Raw genomic sequence first — 16,044 nt, forward strand, 5'->3', positions numbered from 1 at the left:
ATTGTAAATCGTCGACGCTCGCTTGGACCTCCTCTTCATTTTCTCATTTTTTCTTCAATCTTTCTACTTCTTTGGCTTCGTCTCTCCTTTGACTTTGTCTCTCCTTGTAGACGCTTAGTAGCTTTACATTCATTTCTTTTCGTTCGCTCTGTTTTCTTCTTCCAAACTCTCGCAATCTACGAAGCCCTTTTTATTGCTGTATCAAGATAAATTATCAGAAAAGAGTTTGCAAAACATCTTTCGTTTGTGTTTGTGCGCAGGGGGCTTGTCCGTAACTGGACGGACCAAGCGAGAAAGTACACGAAAACAAAAAAGATTTAAACAAAAGCTAAAACAGCACTAAACTGCTTTCCGCAATCCCTCTCTGAACCTAATGTTCTGTCATTTCTGATTATTTGATAGCGTTTTCACTCGTTCTCTACCGCATTTTTGCAATTTCCGCTCAATAAAAACGAATGTGTATTTTGAAAGCTCGTTCGTGTTTAAATGAAATTAGTAGAAATTTAGATAAATTCAGATTCTGAGACGCTATAAATGAAAACAAATCAGTTCGGTAAAACCACTGTCGCCGCCCTATAAGGCAAGACATATATCTTTTCCTTACTCCACTTCACAAGCTCAAGACCACAAAACAAAAATTGACGGTTTTACGCTCAGATTTCATCTTTTTCTTATTCTCCCCACGAAACTCTGCGATTCTAACTTCTCTCCTCTCTCGCTCTTTCTCCTGTCACGCATGCTGTCGATCGACAACAGTATCACTACTCTCCGCGTTCTCTTCACCATCCATTTCCTCCTCTTCAAATATATCCTCAAATTTAATCTGCTCGGGCGTCTTAATCTTCGTACTGAGATAGGCAGCTACAAGCGCACCAATACCACTCAATCTGAAAATCCACACAATACTTTTATCGTCCGCCTCGCCGCGTCCGGGCTTGGCGAGTAATTTGAACAGTAGACTTGATCCTAGCGAACTTAGTACCTACAACACAGCGCAATCATAATTTCGTGTCAGCAAATCCCGGGTTCTTTTTTTCTCTTCTTTCTTAGCAGTATGTACATACCTGCGGTAACGACACAAAGACATTATGCACACCCATAATAATACCCGCCTCGTGCTCATACTTGTACAGCATAGATGGATGCCTTAGTTTCGCCTTGACTCGTGCAACATCCTCGGCAATAAGTGCAAACGGTGCCCACAACGCATGCGCCCACGGTATTCCCAGAACCGTGATCATCACCGTCGCCTGAGCACCCGTTCTAATAAAAAACGTCGAGAACATTGCCAGCGCAAACACAATATGCGATAACATCCACGAACGAGGTAGCGTCAGCCATTTGATTCTAAACCTTGACGGTTTTGCTGGTTGATCAGGATGATCATACGACGGCGCAACGACAAGCGGTAAAACCAGGTTCGCGACAAGCGATGTTATCGAGTACAGTAGAAGCGAAATACTCGCATACCGCGTTGCCGCCTCCCAAAGTCTATCAATTTCTTCGTCTGAAAGTGGCGGTAACGACTCGGCTTCGCGCCTATCCATTACTTCGCGATAGTACATTTCGCCTACGTACGTCGTCGTGTAGAATAACCTGGTTTGATCTATTTAGTCTCTCATCATTATTCTCACCTCCTAATAAACAACAAATCGCTTACATTGGAAAGTAGCCTAAGCCAGACAGTTAGCCAGACATCATTGTACCCGTATAATTTTTACATACCGATCCATGCAAAGAATTCCGTATCGCAAATAAGTCGCACCTGAGGACTCAAGCGGCTGATTCCTCGTTTTACTTTAGAGTAGAATTCAGGAATCGAATATCGATGCGTCTCGTGCTCGATCATATGTCTATCTCACCTTATAATTAGTCCAAATCCCTACTTGTCGAATAAATATGTAATCAGAAATAAGCCCGTACGTGTCTAGATTCGGATTTCGCTCGCGAATATACTTGCACGCTAATCCCACCGAAATAATTAACGCCAAACTAGCGAAAAAGGCCAATACTTGAAATTGCGACTTTCCCAAAAAAGGGAACCATTTAGGCAGTTCGATCACACCCAAAATAAATCCTAATATGTTGCCGCCGCCGGTCAATACTGCTGCGAATGCGTTTGCAGTTTGCTGCTGGTGAATTGGGGCGTTGTCGACTATGATTGCGCGAGAACTTGCTTGGACTTGTGGGCAAAAATTTCGACAGTCAGTAGCGAAAATTGATTGATTTTGACTGAACGAATAAAAAAAAAGGGCTTACCTGTTCCTATCGAAAAATCAAGCATGTAAACCATCAATACGGCAAAAACTTGCGTCAAGACCAGTAAATTATCCACAGCCCATCCAAATAATCCCTTAACAATATCAATAGACCAACTAAGTAAGAACAAACTCAGGATTGTGAATATCGTGCCTCCGACCATAAACGGCCGTCGTTTGCCAAATCGCGATTTACTTGAATCACTAAGCATGCCGACAATCGGTTGGACTAGTACGCCAGAGAGCGGCCCCGCGATCCATACTAGACTCATAACTGTTTTTGACATTCCAAGAGATAACAGAAACGGCTAAATCAACAAGACCCTGATTTAGCACCCTAGTATAAAATAATAATACTTGAAAATGCTCCTTACCGTTCCATTCGAGAACTCGGTAGACCAACTCAACTGCAATCCACCGATAGCAAGCGTAAGCAAAAAGATGTATTTTAATGACCTCGTAGGCATCCCAAAATTTTCGGCAAAGGTCTCGCTTTCCATAGATCGAGCACGTAAAATTTCATCCTCAAAACTGTTAGAAGTTGCAGTACTTTCAATCAATGGTGTAGAAATGCCAGAATCGCTGTGTAAACTGCTGGCGTCGTTTTGCTGCGATAGCGGATCGCTGGCGGGTGTAGCTGGAGTTGACGACATACTGCGTTCCCGCTACTTTTATATAAACCTATAAAGAAAAGTTTCCTCCAAAAAAAAAGACAAAATATCCAAACTAGAAAAGCTATATGTAGGAAAAATTCAGCGCGAGAAAGAAAATAGATGGAGAATCGATTAGATCAATGCAGCCCTGTAATCGTTTATCAAACGGGAGATGGCTCCACACTCTCCAGACAAAGCCACTGCGTCGATCCAAGATGACTAAGCAAGGAAATATTATAAGGTCTGTGCGTAGTTGTCCCCTCTTCAAATTGGCTTTAATTTCGAGAGTGTCTTCATCGTTTTGGAAATATAAGCTAGAGGAATTAAACAATGTTAAGGTTTTTTTATTAGACTAGCTAAGTGAAATAGTTCTTTTATCAGAAGATATTCCGGCAAATAGACTAGTAGTTTATCTACTGCGTGCAAAACTCCCGCACCTTACTTCCATCAACACCAACCAACCCCTCCAAATACGCAATAAACTCGTCAGCATCGACCATGTCCAACACACCCAACGGAGTTTGCGTGGACAACGGCTTACCACTATACAGTACACGAACAGCGTACGCGTGCGAGTTATTTTTTCTCCATAACTCAAAAACAACCTCGGAGCCCATTCCCGGCCATCTCAAATAATCAATTTGTAGAGCACCCAAAAGTGGTGCAATAGAGCCATCGTGTGCAATATTGTGGCGGTAGACTGTTGAGATGGTTCCCGAGATCTTGCCTTTGAGGTGGGCAATTAATTCGGAAAGGAAGGCGCCGTAGTGGGTTGCCGAGTAAAGAGTCGCGTTTTGTGCTTGACGGAAGATGTAATTGTACTCGTAGTCGCCGAGACGAAAAACTTGCTCGGCTTGCTCTTGAGTGATGCAGTCGGTTGCATTTGTGACGTTGCAGGGCAGTGGGAGTTGGTGGCATGTGCGGGAGGACAGGTTATCAAAGTAGTGGTCAAACCATCTATAGCAAATATTAACATCAGCACAGCATCAGAGATTAACAGATAACACAGAAATACATACGAATGCCATCCAGAATCAGTAGGATCAACTCCTGAGATAGTATCAAGTGCAGTAAATAAGTCCTGCGACATATTCAAATGCTTAAACCAAGCATCAGTATCTTCATACGCTGAACGTAAATCATCAGCCGGTCCACACGTATACCCCGGTTCAAGCGAATCCTGGGATGCAACTTGCTGGTAAACGGTAAAATCGTTGGCGTCAGGATATAGTCCTTTAATCAGAGCCCCTGCCACTTGTGATGTAATTTGATTATTCGTCACGCGGACAATCATCGTCGCCGGATCGAATTCTTTGGGAAGATAGTGTATTTTGTCGCCATAAACAGACCACAGATCGCGTCCGTGCTGCGAACTATCTTCGAGACCCGCGAACGAAATTTGCGGGAATTGGCAAGTCGAATTAAACCCGTTCTTAACAAACATCATCGGATTATCGGCATCCATGTAATCTTTCCACCATATTGCAGATGTATCTACGCCATTCTTTGTAGCTGCGTAAAAATACATCTTTGTGTCGTCGCAGTACAGTGGTATATCCTCGTATGGAAACAAATTAGATGCATACGGCGTACGCTTATGATGACGGTGGATAATTTCAAGGTACTGCAACGAATAGCCGGTTGGGACCTCATACTCGCGAGCACGAACATGAGGCATATTGCAATAATTATAAGCACCATAGTCAATATCAGCCACAGTAGAGAGATTGTAATATCCACCATTAGTCCCCGATGAAGCTGCAAAGACAGCATCGATACTATTGAAAGAATTGTTCACCGGAGGGTAATGCGTGATACCATCTAAAGTGTACGCGGCAGAGGCCACTGAGGCTCCAGCCAAGACTGCTGAGAAGATGGAGAGCGTCATTGCTTATGATGTTGCATGGTCTATCAAATTATTCCAAAAGAAAGGGCAAACTGCCTTTTATATTTTCTGGTCTATGATCGAGACCCGGCATGTTCAGCTCAACTGAGCGTACACCAACCCACGTGCGCTATCTTCCTCTCAGTGACGATTATACTATTCTCGGTTACACGCTGCAAACCGCCGAGTAAAGTCGACCACTAGGAAAATATTCAAGCAAAGCATCAGCCTCGGTGACTTGCATGATCTAGGCATATAATTTGGGGATTCGTGCTCACACGTGCACTGCCTTACAGGTCATCGACGAGCCGTTTCGTCAACTAAGATGCGATGCGCGCTTACCACGCCGCACGGTCCCCTGAAATTACGAATGCCCGGTCGCATAGATGATCTAGTGGATGTAATTTCATGCCGACGCTTCGTGGCTAAATCGATAATATAAAGCAGTATATGAGGTTCTGCAGTATCGCTTGCCTGTTTCGAATTATATTGTAAACGACTCGGATTTCTGATCGTAGGGATATTTAAAATTTGCTTCTTATTAACGGAGCTGCTGCCGCTGCAAAAAAGGATATTCAAGCGTCAAAAAACCAGCCAGCTTCAGTGTCTTACAGTTATTAGAGGCTTATAGTAACATTTCCTGTTAAGGATAAGTAGGAGTGTCTGCCATAGCCTAATTGTCGCATATGGACGATGAAATTAAACTATCGTCATTATCATTATCATCTGGTTTGCATTTGCGCTCTAGACGCACTCACTGCAGTCAAGAATTACGCGTACTGGCTTACATTTCTACTTTTGTAATGATTAAATATAACTAAAATTTGCGCTATCAATCCAATTAAAAGAAAGGAAAATAAATAAAATCCATGACAAAAAAATTAAACACAAGAGCCGTATAAACTGTACCACAAACATTTTTGTGAGTGAAAGAGAATAGACCTCAACCCGGACTCCAGTAGCTTCCTGAATAAAGCACCCTATGCATTGATTTCAAGCACCAAAAGGTTCGGAACAAAAAGGCGCGCATGATCTGGTAGATAGAGCGTTTAAAGCTGAAGAAACAAAAGAAATAATGTCAGAAATAGGTATATGTACAACCAGGATTCTAAAATCTCCATGTTTTCAAGAATGCCGTCATACATGAAATACCGTACTGTACATCCACAGTCAGTACTGATATAGTTACGCAAAACACCCTCAAAAACTCGACGTTGAAACCAAAAGAAGCATGCAGATATAGGTAGTTTATAATACACGAGCTGGTTAATTCTACTCGTTACGAGCGAGCGCGACCTCGCTCTTCCGACGCGCTTAGTCGCTCTTTTGTCTTTCTTAGAGAAAAATCTAATTGCCGTTTTGTGTACTGTGAAATTATCCTGCAAAGAAAAGATTTTAGTATGAGATTATATATGTGAGAAAAGAGTGGAAACATATTTAGACATACTTTGCGTACTCGAGTCTGGCGCGCTCAGTCTCATCGTCGGGGTAAGAGTAGTCGGGAGACGGCTCCTCGCCCTCCTGAGAAAGAGGATCCAGATCGCCTCGAGAAGTAGTGGGTAACAATGTAGCAGTTGAAGCGTCTTCTGATCCGTCGTCGTCGACAAGGTCGCTACTGCTGATTGTGCTTGCTTCGGATATGCGGCGCATGGAAGCGACCATATAGGTGAGATCTTCAACTGTTGTCTCGGTTGGTGATTTCGTTGATTCATTCATATCTGAGGATTCGGCTGGAACGGGGCGCGATGACGATGACGATGGCGACGGCGATGACGTAATGGATGATGGGGAAGAGATATTTGCGACGATCGAGCGGGGAGTAGAATCGGCGAGGAAGGCTGGGGCTGAGGGAGGTGAGTCTATAGTGCTTTGTCGGGAGTCTATTGGAGAATCGGAGTCAGGCATTGGCTCGTGGAAGCTAAAGACTGAACTAGAGTAGATGAAACACGTCTGGCATGGGACTGCGCGAAGGGCGAGCACTTTGAGGTAGCAAGAGAGAGCGTGCGGCGAAAAAGTGCAGGGAAAAAGTGCAGGGAAAAAGTGCAGGGAAAAAGTGCAGGGCACCAAACTACCGCATAAGAATGCAATAAGTGATAGAAAGAGAGAAGTGCCAAAGATCAGAGAAACAAAAAAGAAAGGGAGGAAGCGAGGGCCAGATGACTGATATAAAGACGGAATGTTTGCCAGGTCGCCAAATTTCAGCCCTGCGTCATCGCCGCCGCGCCCCACGGTTCACGTGCATATCCTACGTCATTCATTACCTGGTCTCGTACCCGCCGACAGTGGCACTGATCAGCCGCTCGCAATTCTGTAGACTGCTATCCTAGATAAGGTATTCTTAAATATATAAAGGCAGCACTCAGCTAGGAGTTGGAGCATGGTGTGTGTGTCGGGGGATGATGTGTGGAAGAGACGTGGTCATGTCATGTCAGCCCGATGCTTGTGCTGCATCTTCCCAGGCGACGATGCGACTCGTTAACCGAACTACGCATGTCTCTGTGTGGGCTATGTAACTAGTCGAGATTAACGTAGTTCTGCATATTGTCTACTTATTGATGGTGGAGATAACCTCCAAGTGACGCCACTGCAGTAGAATCAGCAGAGCCAGGCAAAAACCAGCAAGGTTTAGCGTAACCGCTGTGGGCCGGTATTACCTTCTCCTGAGCTGAGTGGATATAGATCGGGACCAGGAAAGGGCGATAAGAGGATTGCGCATAATGGCTCGTCCACCTGACGCTTTAGATACATCCACACCACAGCGCTGTCGAGAGCACATGATCATATCTGTATGCTTATCAAATGAGCTTTCCGTATATCGTGCACGCTACATTCTATGCTGACTGTGACGTAATTACCTCTAGTGTAAGCTTAGCAGTCTTAAACTACAGTGTTCTGCCAGATTTAAGGAGAGCATGGAATAGCAAAGGAGTATACGCAGATCCTGGATCAGATTAGTAGTAGCCAACGAGTCTGCTTGTTTTCGGGCTCGAACAAATCCGAGCTGAATGAATAGCCATGATGTAACTTGAAGCCGCAACCAGTTACTGAGCTGCAAATAGGGATTACCGGTAATTTATTCTACATCCTCTCCATCTGAACCGGAATAATCGGTAATTACGCTTCGTGGCACCATGGCATTGATTGGACTAGTTAAAATTCAACAAAAGCTAGTAATTTTTTAAAGTTTTTATTGTTGCCGATTACGCGGCTTAAAAGATGGTGCTTAGCCGGCCGTCTGAGTAGTACTATATGGCTCATTTGTCTCGTTCAGGACTTTTGTTTAAAAGTAATATTGTTGTGAATAATTACACAGAGTAATGTACAAAAATAACAGTAAATATAAATAAAATAACTCCAGACAATTTTAATTTGGGCCCGAGTCTTCTTCAGCACATTCACTACTTTCCGTCTCAATTAATCCCAGCCGCGCCAGCTACCAACTTCCTTACAGAATTACTAACATCAGAAACATATAACTTATGAATAGAATAATAAAATCTACACTTTTTGTGATTGCTGCAGAGGATGGCCACTGCTGCTATTGCTGCTACTAGTATTATGACTACCATTTGCCTGCTGATTGCCAAACGTGCCGGGAGAGCATCCTCTGGCTAGAGTGGACACTGCCGGACTGCGCGTACGACGGGACGAGTACCCATTGGCGGGCCTCGAGACCGCATACTTTGCTATCCGCTGCTGCTGATCGAGTTCAAGTCGTCGGAGGGTATCTTCAAGGTTGCTAATCTGTATCGTCATCTCGTCAATCACATTATCACGAGCCTGCAAGTCCATATCACGTTGCTCGGCTCGCAGTCTCATAGCTTCTCCTAATGCTTTGTGCTCGAGATCGACAATGATTTCCTTGGCTTCTTGTACTTCACGGCATAGTTCGGCGGCGTTGGTCGATTCTTGCTGGTAGTTTAAGCGAATTTGGTCGGCTGCATCACCGTTGACCTTTGCCTCCATTTTTAACTCTTCAACCTCTTTGAGCAACCGAACTTCCACTTCATGCAAATCAATAATTTCCTCATCGATCACTCTATCTCTGCCGTCCTGCTTATCTTGCAGCGACTTTTCCGCCGCCTCTTTGCGAAGCGACAGTCGCTCAAACTGCTCGCGTAAACGCTTTTCTTCATTTTCACTTCGAATCGCTCGCTTTTCAGCCTGCGCCGCTGAACTCTCTGCCGCTTTGCGATTTTTGATCTCATCACTTATTTGATCACCGAAATTTTCGTATTTTTCCAAAAACCCGCCATGTATTTCTTTGAATGCAGATAGGTCTTTGTCAATCTTTGATATCCGTTCGTTGGTTTCTTGCAGATCTCGACGGAGATTCTGTTGCATTGATTGTTAGTTTTATTTCTTGCAAAGAAGATCTGCTAGAGAGCTAGACGCATCCAGCAGCTTTCAGACATATATTTTCATAGAGGTAGAAATGAAAAAACTTGTAAGGACATGCAGAACCTCAGGCTCAAAGACAAGTATAGAAAACGAAACCGAAAAAAAAAGGAAAACAACGAACCTTGATCATACTGTTATGGTCTATAAGTTTCTCTAACGAGCTCACACCCATCGACTCAATCTTGATACCGTCATGCCCGTAGTATGCCGAGAAATGGCTTGCTCGCTTGGTGTTGTGTGGGACGTAGACATCATCAACAGGATCGTTGAGAATAGAACGCAGGTCCATTACCGACGCGACGCGCTTCTGCCTGTAGTCCTCTACCTGGGCCGGCGGAGGGGGAGGGGGCCGAGGCACACGCGGGTCGGCAGTGAGATAGGAGAATACGGGGTACATCTTAGAGAGCAGAGTGGTGGAAGACGGAGACGAGGACGAGGAAGAAAGACGAGGGATTGATGATTGAAAGAAGAGGACTAGATAGAGCCGGCGTCGCACCCTGGAGCGCCGCGCCGGTACCGGGTCGCATCGGGTCCACGCCAACAAGATATTGAACAAGACATTTACTACGGTCTGGTCTGCTTCTCAGTACGGTTACCATTTATGGTTGGCTGCTAATGTATAGATCTGATATCTACATCGCATATCAAGCAGAATATACAAAGGCTCTTTATTACAAGCAGCAGCTTTTGCAAGACAAAGCGCCGCCGCGGACCCGGACCGAGCTTGGGACTTCTCGTCTCGGAGGTCTACAAGCACCTTCACCCACCCTATTTCCCATTTCGTAAACTCCCGATTTTTTGTCTCTTGTTATAGTCGTTATAGACATTTGCGTTTTGGAATAAAGTCATGAAAGACTTAAGACACTGTGCCGGTACCGTGGCTGTCGCGGTCTGAGTCAGTGGGCGTTAAAGTGGCGGGAGAGCCCGCTGCAATTGTCTTGAGCGGGACTGGCTGGCCTTTTTGCTGCTTTTGATCTTTGTGTTTGCAGCATTGTGCGCTTAGTCTGAAGAATGGAGTATATTATCTATAGTGCATCTAAGTACTATCCAGGTAATTTTACAAATTCTTGCTCAAAGTAAGATAGAAAAATTACTTAATCTATGCGACAATCAGAATCAGACAAGCGCCGGCTTAGTCATTAGTAGGCGGTAGATCCGATATCACGTGAAGTAAACTCCCAAGGAGGACTCTCGTTAAGAGTCTCGTCAATCGAATCCAGCAAATCAAGGCGAATTAGATCTTCTCATAACAGCCATATTCATGCGACACGACATGGCATGGAGATGTAGCGCGACCACAAACAGCGGATTAGTTGATAATCTGGCATCCTCAGGTTTCCTTACGACCCCTCGCGTAATTTCTGCGTTCAAAGCCACCGACCGCGCCCATTTCAGCCCGCGAAAGCCTTACGACGATGCTCCGCAGTACCTGGGATTTGGTGCGACTATCTCGGCACCTCACATGCATGCTGCCTCAATTGAGTCTCTAGCACAGTATCTGCAACCTGGGGCTAGTGTTCTGGATATTGGATCCGGATCGGGATATCTACTTGCTATCATGACGAAACTGGTCATGCCTGGAGGTCGAGTCTGCGGCATTGAGCATGTTAAGGAACTCAACGATGCAGCGGTGAAGCGATTTATTGCATCAGAAGGACAGATGGGACAAGAGCTAATTGACAACGGTAGCGTGATATTCCATTGCGGAGATGGACGTGACGGGTGGCCAGATCATGATCTTAAATTTGATGCCATTCAGTACGCTTTTTGAATCTATATACTAGTTTCGAGATTTATATTATAACTACTCTAACCTCTGTCGATAGCGTTGGAGCCGCAATACCCGTCGTTCCAGAGCCTTTGATTCAAATTCTCAAAGCTCCTGGCAAGATGTTTATACCCGTAGGCGGCGTCGGCGAAAACCAATACATTTACGAAATTGCAAAGGATAGCAAAGGTAAGATTACTCACGATCAAAAATTCGGCGTGTCTTATGTCCCACTGTCGGATGCAGGGTATTATTATTCTAGGGGCGACAGACTTGTTGAATAATAATTTGAAATTCTACAGCCTGTGAATGGAGCATAAACAAAAAACACATTGAATTGTGCTTTTGTCGCAATTTATTAAACCAAACACCCACAATCATACTAGCCTTAAAACAAAAATGCACTTTATCAGACGGATTAACGGCTGGCGGTCATAAAGTAAAGATTACCGAGAGTATACCTGGAGCGAACGGCCTATAAAGCCGCCATAGTATTGTCGTGCTCAATCCCAGGTGTAACGCTTGAGATAAACTTTAGGAATATTACCAGGTACTGATCAACCCGAACAGCTTCTTCATCACTATCGTCGGCTCCGCCCTCTTCTACCTTCTGCTCGGCGGCTAAATCTTCCCATTCCTCAGAGTCTAATCCAAGACCCTGTATACCAGCCATCAAGTCATCTGCGGCAGCAGACTTGCCGCTCGTATGTTGTGCTGCTCGTAGTCTGCGTTGTCTGGCTTCGGCGCGTGAAAGAAGCATTTTCATAACACTTGCGTGACGGCAGGGATGAATAGAAATCATTGTCATGTTTTCTAGAAAAGGAGCTGTCTCAATCGTCACTGTTTTGTCCTTGTATTCAGAGACAATATCCTCAAACATTTCCTGTGGTGAAAGTGGCGATCCGGAAGCGTTGAATCCAGATAAATACATTTTCGGCACGCGATAGGATGTCGAGTATGTTATATAGAGATTATAAGAGCGGTCCGGCAGTGTCGTGTTTCCATCTGCAGAGGCTGCTGCTGAGTCGCGGACGAGGTAACCGGCGTCTTCCATCTCGTCTTCCATTTCATCAATGTCAAAGATCGAGTCCGCATCGTCGTCGTCGTCTGCTGGCGCAGACGACGGCCTAGTTGTAGATTGAGAAGTGGTGCCCTTGGAACCTTGTCCCGAACCGTATGATAATGTCCATCCATCCTCATCTTCAGCCTCGGCATCGCCTGCGGTGGAGCCGCCGTTGTATTCTGCTGACGTCGACTGCGCGCGAACATGCGATGCGACATGCTTAGTAACTAGAAACTGCTTGTCTGGAGGCAAAAAATCTCTCATTTTTGAAGCCGGCGCGGAAGACCTATAATATAGCCAAGGCACTAATCAGTTCTGCTTGCGGTTAAGACAATACTAGATTAGTGGCGCGAGAGTGCTCCACATATTTCTAATTCAAAAACTCAGAGTAAAACGTACCAGGACCACGTCGGAAACTTATACACCAGATAATCACCAGCAAGAACAAATTCTTCTGGAGTTATTTCTCCTGTTTGCTTAAATGTCGAGACATGCGACACCGGAGACAGATATTCGCGCCATGACGAGAGAGTAGACTGCAGGCGGAGCATTACGTGATTTTCTTATTCAACGAGAGTGCTGAATACGCCTAATTAAACAGAAAATTCAGAATCATAAAAAAACACTCGCGCTAAACTCATGAACAAAGCACCAGTCCGCTCAGAGATAGTGCATATACAAAACGAATTATATAGGCTGGCAGGGCGCCGACCTTGCTGGCCAGCTGATCACTGCACAATACTCCCAGCGAGACCCAGTCCCGATCACGTGAAAGAGGAAACTCTAAAGCTCACTTTCGGTGCTTGCTACGACCCCTGAGCAGCGGATTCGTTCGGAGACTAGACTACTTTCTCTAGTCTTTTGCTATACCCTAGAGATCTCGGTCTACTCTCCTCCTTCTCCCCGACTCTTCCGCCGCTCGCTGAATAATGCCGCCTCGTCGTCGGAAAGCCAAAAAGCAGGCCCAGGCTGATGAGCCGGATTCGGCTGTAATCACTGATCCCATCGGCGCGGTTCCTATCGAGGAGGTGGATGATAGCGAAATCAAGCTATCTAGCGATTCTTCCGGACCCATCAATCCTAAATCCAACAAAAAGCGTGGCAAGAAATCGAAGTCGAAATCCCAGAAAGAGGATTCCAAAGCAAAGAATAGTCAAGAGGGAGCTGAGGGGAAGCCCAAGAGGAAGCTTGGGCAGAGTCGTCGGCTGACTTTCTTCCTCGGCGCACTGATTGGCATTGCGCTTGCGTGGTATTTCGCCGCGTCGCAGCAGTTTGTTTCTCTTGATGCTTTGAGTGACCTTAATCTTGACTCCCTTCCAAAATTTATGGAGGACATGAGAGATATGCTCCCTATTGGTATGTTGAAAGAGGCATCCGACATTCAAAAGCAAGAACAGGCAAAGTCCGGAAGCGAACCGTTTGCGGTCGGAAAGGCAATGTTTAAGGAAGGCATGCGGGCCCAGTTTCCTGTTGTGATGGTGCCTGGTGTTATTTCGACGGGTTTAGAGTCCTGGTCTGTGATGGATACAAAGGAGTGTGGATGCGAGACTTATTTCAGAAGAAGGCTCTGGGTATGAGAATTCGTGTTATTGAATTTGATATCGGTAATTCTGACTTGGCAATCATTACAGGGAAGTTGGAGCATGCTGCGCTCTATGCTACTCGATAAGAACTGCTGGCTGGTATGTCAAATTTAGTCATCTATTACACATGATTTTTATAAACTAACTACCAGTCAGAAACATATCACATTAGATCCAAACACCGGACTTGATCCGCCCGGGTATAAAATCAGAGCCGCCGAAGGTCTTGATGCAGCAGACTTTTTCATAACTGGATATTGGATTTGGAATAAAATCCTTGAAAACCTTGCTGCAATCTCGTATGATCCAAACAGCATGTACTCTGCTGCTTATGATTGGCGATTATCGTACATGGATCTCGAGCGCCGGGATGGATATTTCTCAAAATTGAAGTTAATTGTTGAGGACAATAAGCGTCGTCTAGGACGAAAGACTGTGTTTTTGGGTCACAGCATGGGCTCCCAAGTCTTTTTCTTCTTTGCCAAATGGGTCGAGGCTTCCGGCGAGCATTATGGAAACGGCGGGCCGACTTGGGTCAATGATCATATTGAATCATTTGTAAACATTGCTGGAACTATGCTAGGAACTCCAAAGGCAATCGTCGCTTTGTTGAGCGGTGAAATGAAGGACACTGTTCAATTGAACGCGTTGGCAGTATATGGACTCGAAAAGTTTTTTTCTAGATCCGAGCGTGCTTACTTGCTGCGTACGTTCCCGGGAGTCGCCAGTATGCTTCCAAAAGGCGGCGACGCAATTTGGGGTAATGTTGAATCAGCACCCGACGATCACGGTCCCCGTAACGTCAGCTACGGAAACTTCATCCAGTTTAGGGATACTGTGTCTACCTTAAGCTCAAAGAATCTGACAGTCGCTGACAGTTTGGAATATCTGTATAGCCAGGCACCTGAATGGTTTAAGAGTCGTGTTACAGAGAATTATAGCCACGGACTTGCACGAACACGTAAAGAGGTTGAAGCAAACAATCAGGATTATACAAAATGGGTTAATCCTCTTGAGGCTGCTCTTCCCAATGCGCCAGATTTGAAAATTTATTGTTTTTATGGTGTCGGCAAGCCGACGGAGCGCGCATACGTTTATCAAGAGGAGAAAGATAAGAATCTAGTTAAACTGAATGTGACGATTGCCGGAGGAGGTGGATATGATCCTGTCATTATGGGCGAAGGCGATGGTACGATATCGTTGATTACGCATTCGATTTGTCACAAATGGAAAGAAGGTAGCAGCAAACTCAACCCCGGTGGGTCAAAAATTACAATTGTCGAAATGTTGCATGAGCCCGAGCGATTTGATGTTCGCGGAGGCGAAAAGACTGCTGATCATGTCGATATCCTCGGACGGTCAGAGCTGAACGAGATGGTGCTCAAGATTGCGGCTGGAAAGGGCGACGAGATTCAAGACAGATATGTCAGTGAACTGTCGGAGATTTCAAAGAAGATTGATTTGGGAGAATAATAAGCTTATACAAGTCAATTGTAGTGGTAAATATGTGTTAAGTAGACTGCATATTTCGATTGAAATATTTTCTGTTTTGATATACTGCATACACATCCAAATTATATTATGTACAGACTGAGTTCGCCTTCAAACCCTTGATAAACAAACGCCCATCACAAACAGTTAACCATCACGGCTTAAATATTTAGTTTTTGCTTCGGGTCAAATTCGCCCACAGGAACAGTTTTCAATGAGACAGGCACTGCTTCGGATTGTCGCAAAAATTCAGCTAGAATAGCATCCGAGTGTCTGCCCTTCATGTCAATTACCACTGGAGCTCGATCCGCTAAAAAGACGAACAGTTAGCGTCATTGATTCTCTTTTCTTTCTCGCAGAAATAACAAAACTCACTGAACTCTGCTCGTAAAATAGCTGGCGCAGCTTTGGCGGCTTCGAGAGTATCAGGATCGTCTAGTATTGTGACGTGAACTGGCACTTTGGGATTATGAAATTGCAACGACGGTAGATACTCATGCCAAAATTTTCTATACGAATACAGTTAGCGAGATATTTCTCTATACATTATTTCTTCTATACATGGCACTTACCGAGCACCCATATGGCCATGGCTATTCCGCTTCTTGAACTCCATAGACAAGGACGTCATTCGCGGCAGACTCACGGCAGCTCTTCCGAGTGCGATGCGCTGAATATTCCTTAGCTGCGTCGTTATTCTGCTCGGCATTATGAATTGAGGAGGAAGTTGGCGCTTACACTCTAGTTTACACTAAAGCTGTATTGCTGATTTTCTTTTCTGCGACATCTCGAATATCCAAGCTTGGACAGTTCTGGGTGCTTAACCACGGGAGTTTATAGCACAAGACTAGAAGACGCGTGACGGTTGAGCGTGCGTAGAGCACAGAACGTCCGAGAAGCCACGGTCACGCCGCTACGTAAGCCACACTGGGGCGCTACTCT

At 45.0% G+C, this 16,044-nt stretch overlaps 7 protein-coding genes across 7 annotated transcripts; 2 read left to right on the forward strand and 5 right to left on the reverse strand.

Annotated features, from left to right (window-relative positions):
- Positions 1–481: 481 nt before the first annotated feature.
- V2V93DRAFT_368082 (major facilitator superfamily domain-containing protein) lies at positions 482–3,231 on the reverse strand. The gene is made up of 7 exons (XM_066909716.1): positions 2,633–3,231; positions 2,260–2,566; positions 1,924–2,182; positions 1,726–1,853; positions 1,661–1,673; positions 1,065–1,596; positions 482–982 (listed from the first exon to the last, which is right to left on the reverse strand). The coding sequence occupies exons 1-7, from the start codon at positions 2,909–2,911 to the stop codon at positions 731–733; spliced, it is 1,770 nt and encodes a 589-aa protein (XP_066766703.1). The 5' UTR covers positions 2,912–3,231; the 3' UTR covers positions 482–730.
- A 3-nt stretch (positions 3,232–3,234) lies between these two features.
- Positions 3,235–5,093, reverse strand: V2V93DRAFT_368087 (histidine phosphatase superfamily). The gene is made up of 2 exons (XM_066909717.1): positions 3,931–5,093; positions 3,235–3,868 (listed from the first exon to the last, which is right to left on the reverse strand). The coding sequence occupies exons 1-2, from the start codon at positions 4,797–4,799 to the stop codon at positions 3,325–3,327; spliced, it is 1,413 nt and encodes a 470-aa protein (XP_066766704.1). The 5' UTR covers positions 4,800–5,093; the 3' UTR covers positions 3,235–3,324.
- Positions 5,094–8,070: 2,977 nt separating this feature from the next.
- V2V93DRAFT_368093 (uncharacterized protein) lies at positions 8,071–9,652 on the reverse strand. Its single transcript, XM_066909718.1, has 2 exons — positions 9,319–9,652; positions 8,071–9,131 (listed from the first exon to the last, which is right to left on the reverse strand). The coding sequence occupies exons 1-2, from the start codon at positions 9,592–9,594 to the stop codon at positions 8,295–8,297; spliced, it is 1,113 nt and encodes a 370-aa protein (XP_066766705.1). The 5' UTR covers positions 9,595–9,652; the 3' UTR covers positions 8,071–8,294.
- A 767-nt stretch (positions 9,653–10,419) lies between these two features.
- On the forward strand, positions 10,420–11,352 carry V2V93DRAFT_368096 (protein-L-isoaspartate O-methyltransferase). The gene is made up of 2 exons (XM_066909719.1): positions 10,420–10,955; positions 11,024–11,352. Exons 1-2 carry the CDS (start codon positions 10,459–10,461, stop codon positions 11,247–11,249), a joined length of 723 nt encoding a protein of 240 aa, XP_066766706.1. The 5' UTR covers positions 10,420–10,458; the 3' UTR covers positions 11,250–11,352.
- Positions 11,037–12,810, reverse strand: V2V93DRAFT_368098 (autophagocytosis associated protein). The gene is made up of 2 exons (XM_066909720.1): positions 12,428–12,810; positions 11,037–12,314 (listed from the first exon to the last, which is right to left on the reverse strand). The coding sequence occupies exons 1-2, from the start codon at positions 12,577–12,579 to the stop codon at positions 11,441–11,443; spliced, it is 1,026 nt and encodes a 341-aa protein (XP_066766707.1). The 5' UTR covers positions 12,580–12,810; the 3' UTR covers positions 11,037–11,440.
- A 74-nt stretch (positions 12,811–12,884) lies between these two features.
- On the forward strand, positions 12,885–15,205 carry V2V93DRAFT_368101 (Lecithin:cholesterol acyltransferase-domain-containing protein). Its single transcript, XM_066909721.1, has 3 exons — positions 12,885–13,599; positions 13,660–13,710; positions 13,768–15,205. The coding sequence occupies exons 1-3, from the start codon at positions 12,958–12,960 to the stop codon at positions 15,082–15,084; spliced, it is 2,010 nt and encodes a 669-aa protein (XP_066766708.1). The 5' UTR covers positions 12,885–12,957; the 3' UTR covers positions 15,085–15,205.
- Positions 15,076–15,885, reverse strand: V2V93DRAFT_368102 (mitochondrial 54S ribosomal protein mL61). The gene is made up of 3 exons (XM_066909722.1): positions 15,675–15,885; positions 15,478–15,611; positions 15,076–15,412 (listed from the first exon to the last, which is right to left on the reverse strand). The coding sequence occupies exons 1-3, from the start codon at positions 15,809–15,811 to the stop codon at positions 15,264–15,266; spliced, it is 420 nt and encodes a 139-aa protein (XP_066766709.1). The 5' UTR covers positions 15,812–15,885; the 3' UTR covers positions 15,076–15,263.
- Between the last annotated feature and the right edge of the window lie 159 nt (positions 15,886–16,044).

The sequence above is a fragment of the Kockiozyma suomiensis genome (genome assembly GCF_038497685.1).
Source record: "Kockiozyma suomiensis strain NRRL Y-17356 unplaced genomic scaffold V2V93scaffold_5, whole genome shotgun sequence".
Taxonomy (NCBI): Eukaryota; Fungi; Ascomycota; class Lipomycetes; order Lipomycetales; family Lipomycetaceae; genus Kockiozyma; species Kockiozyma suomiensis.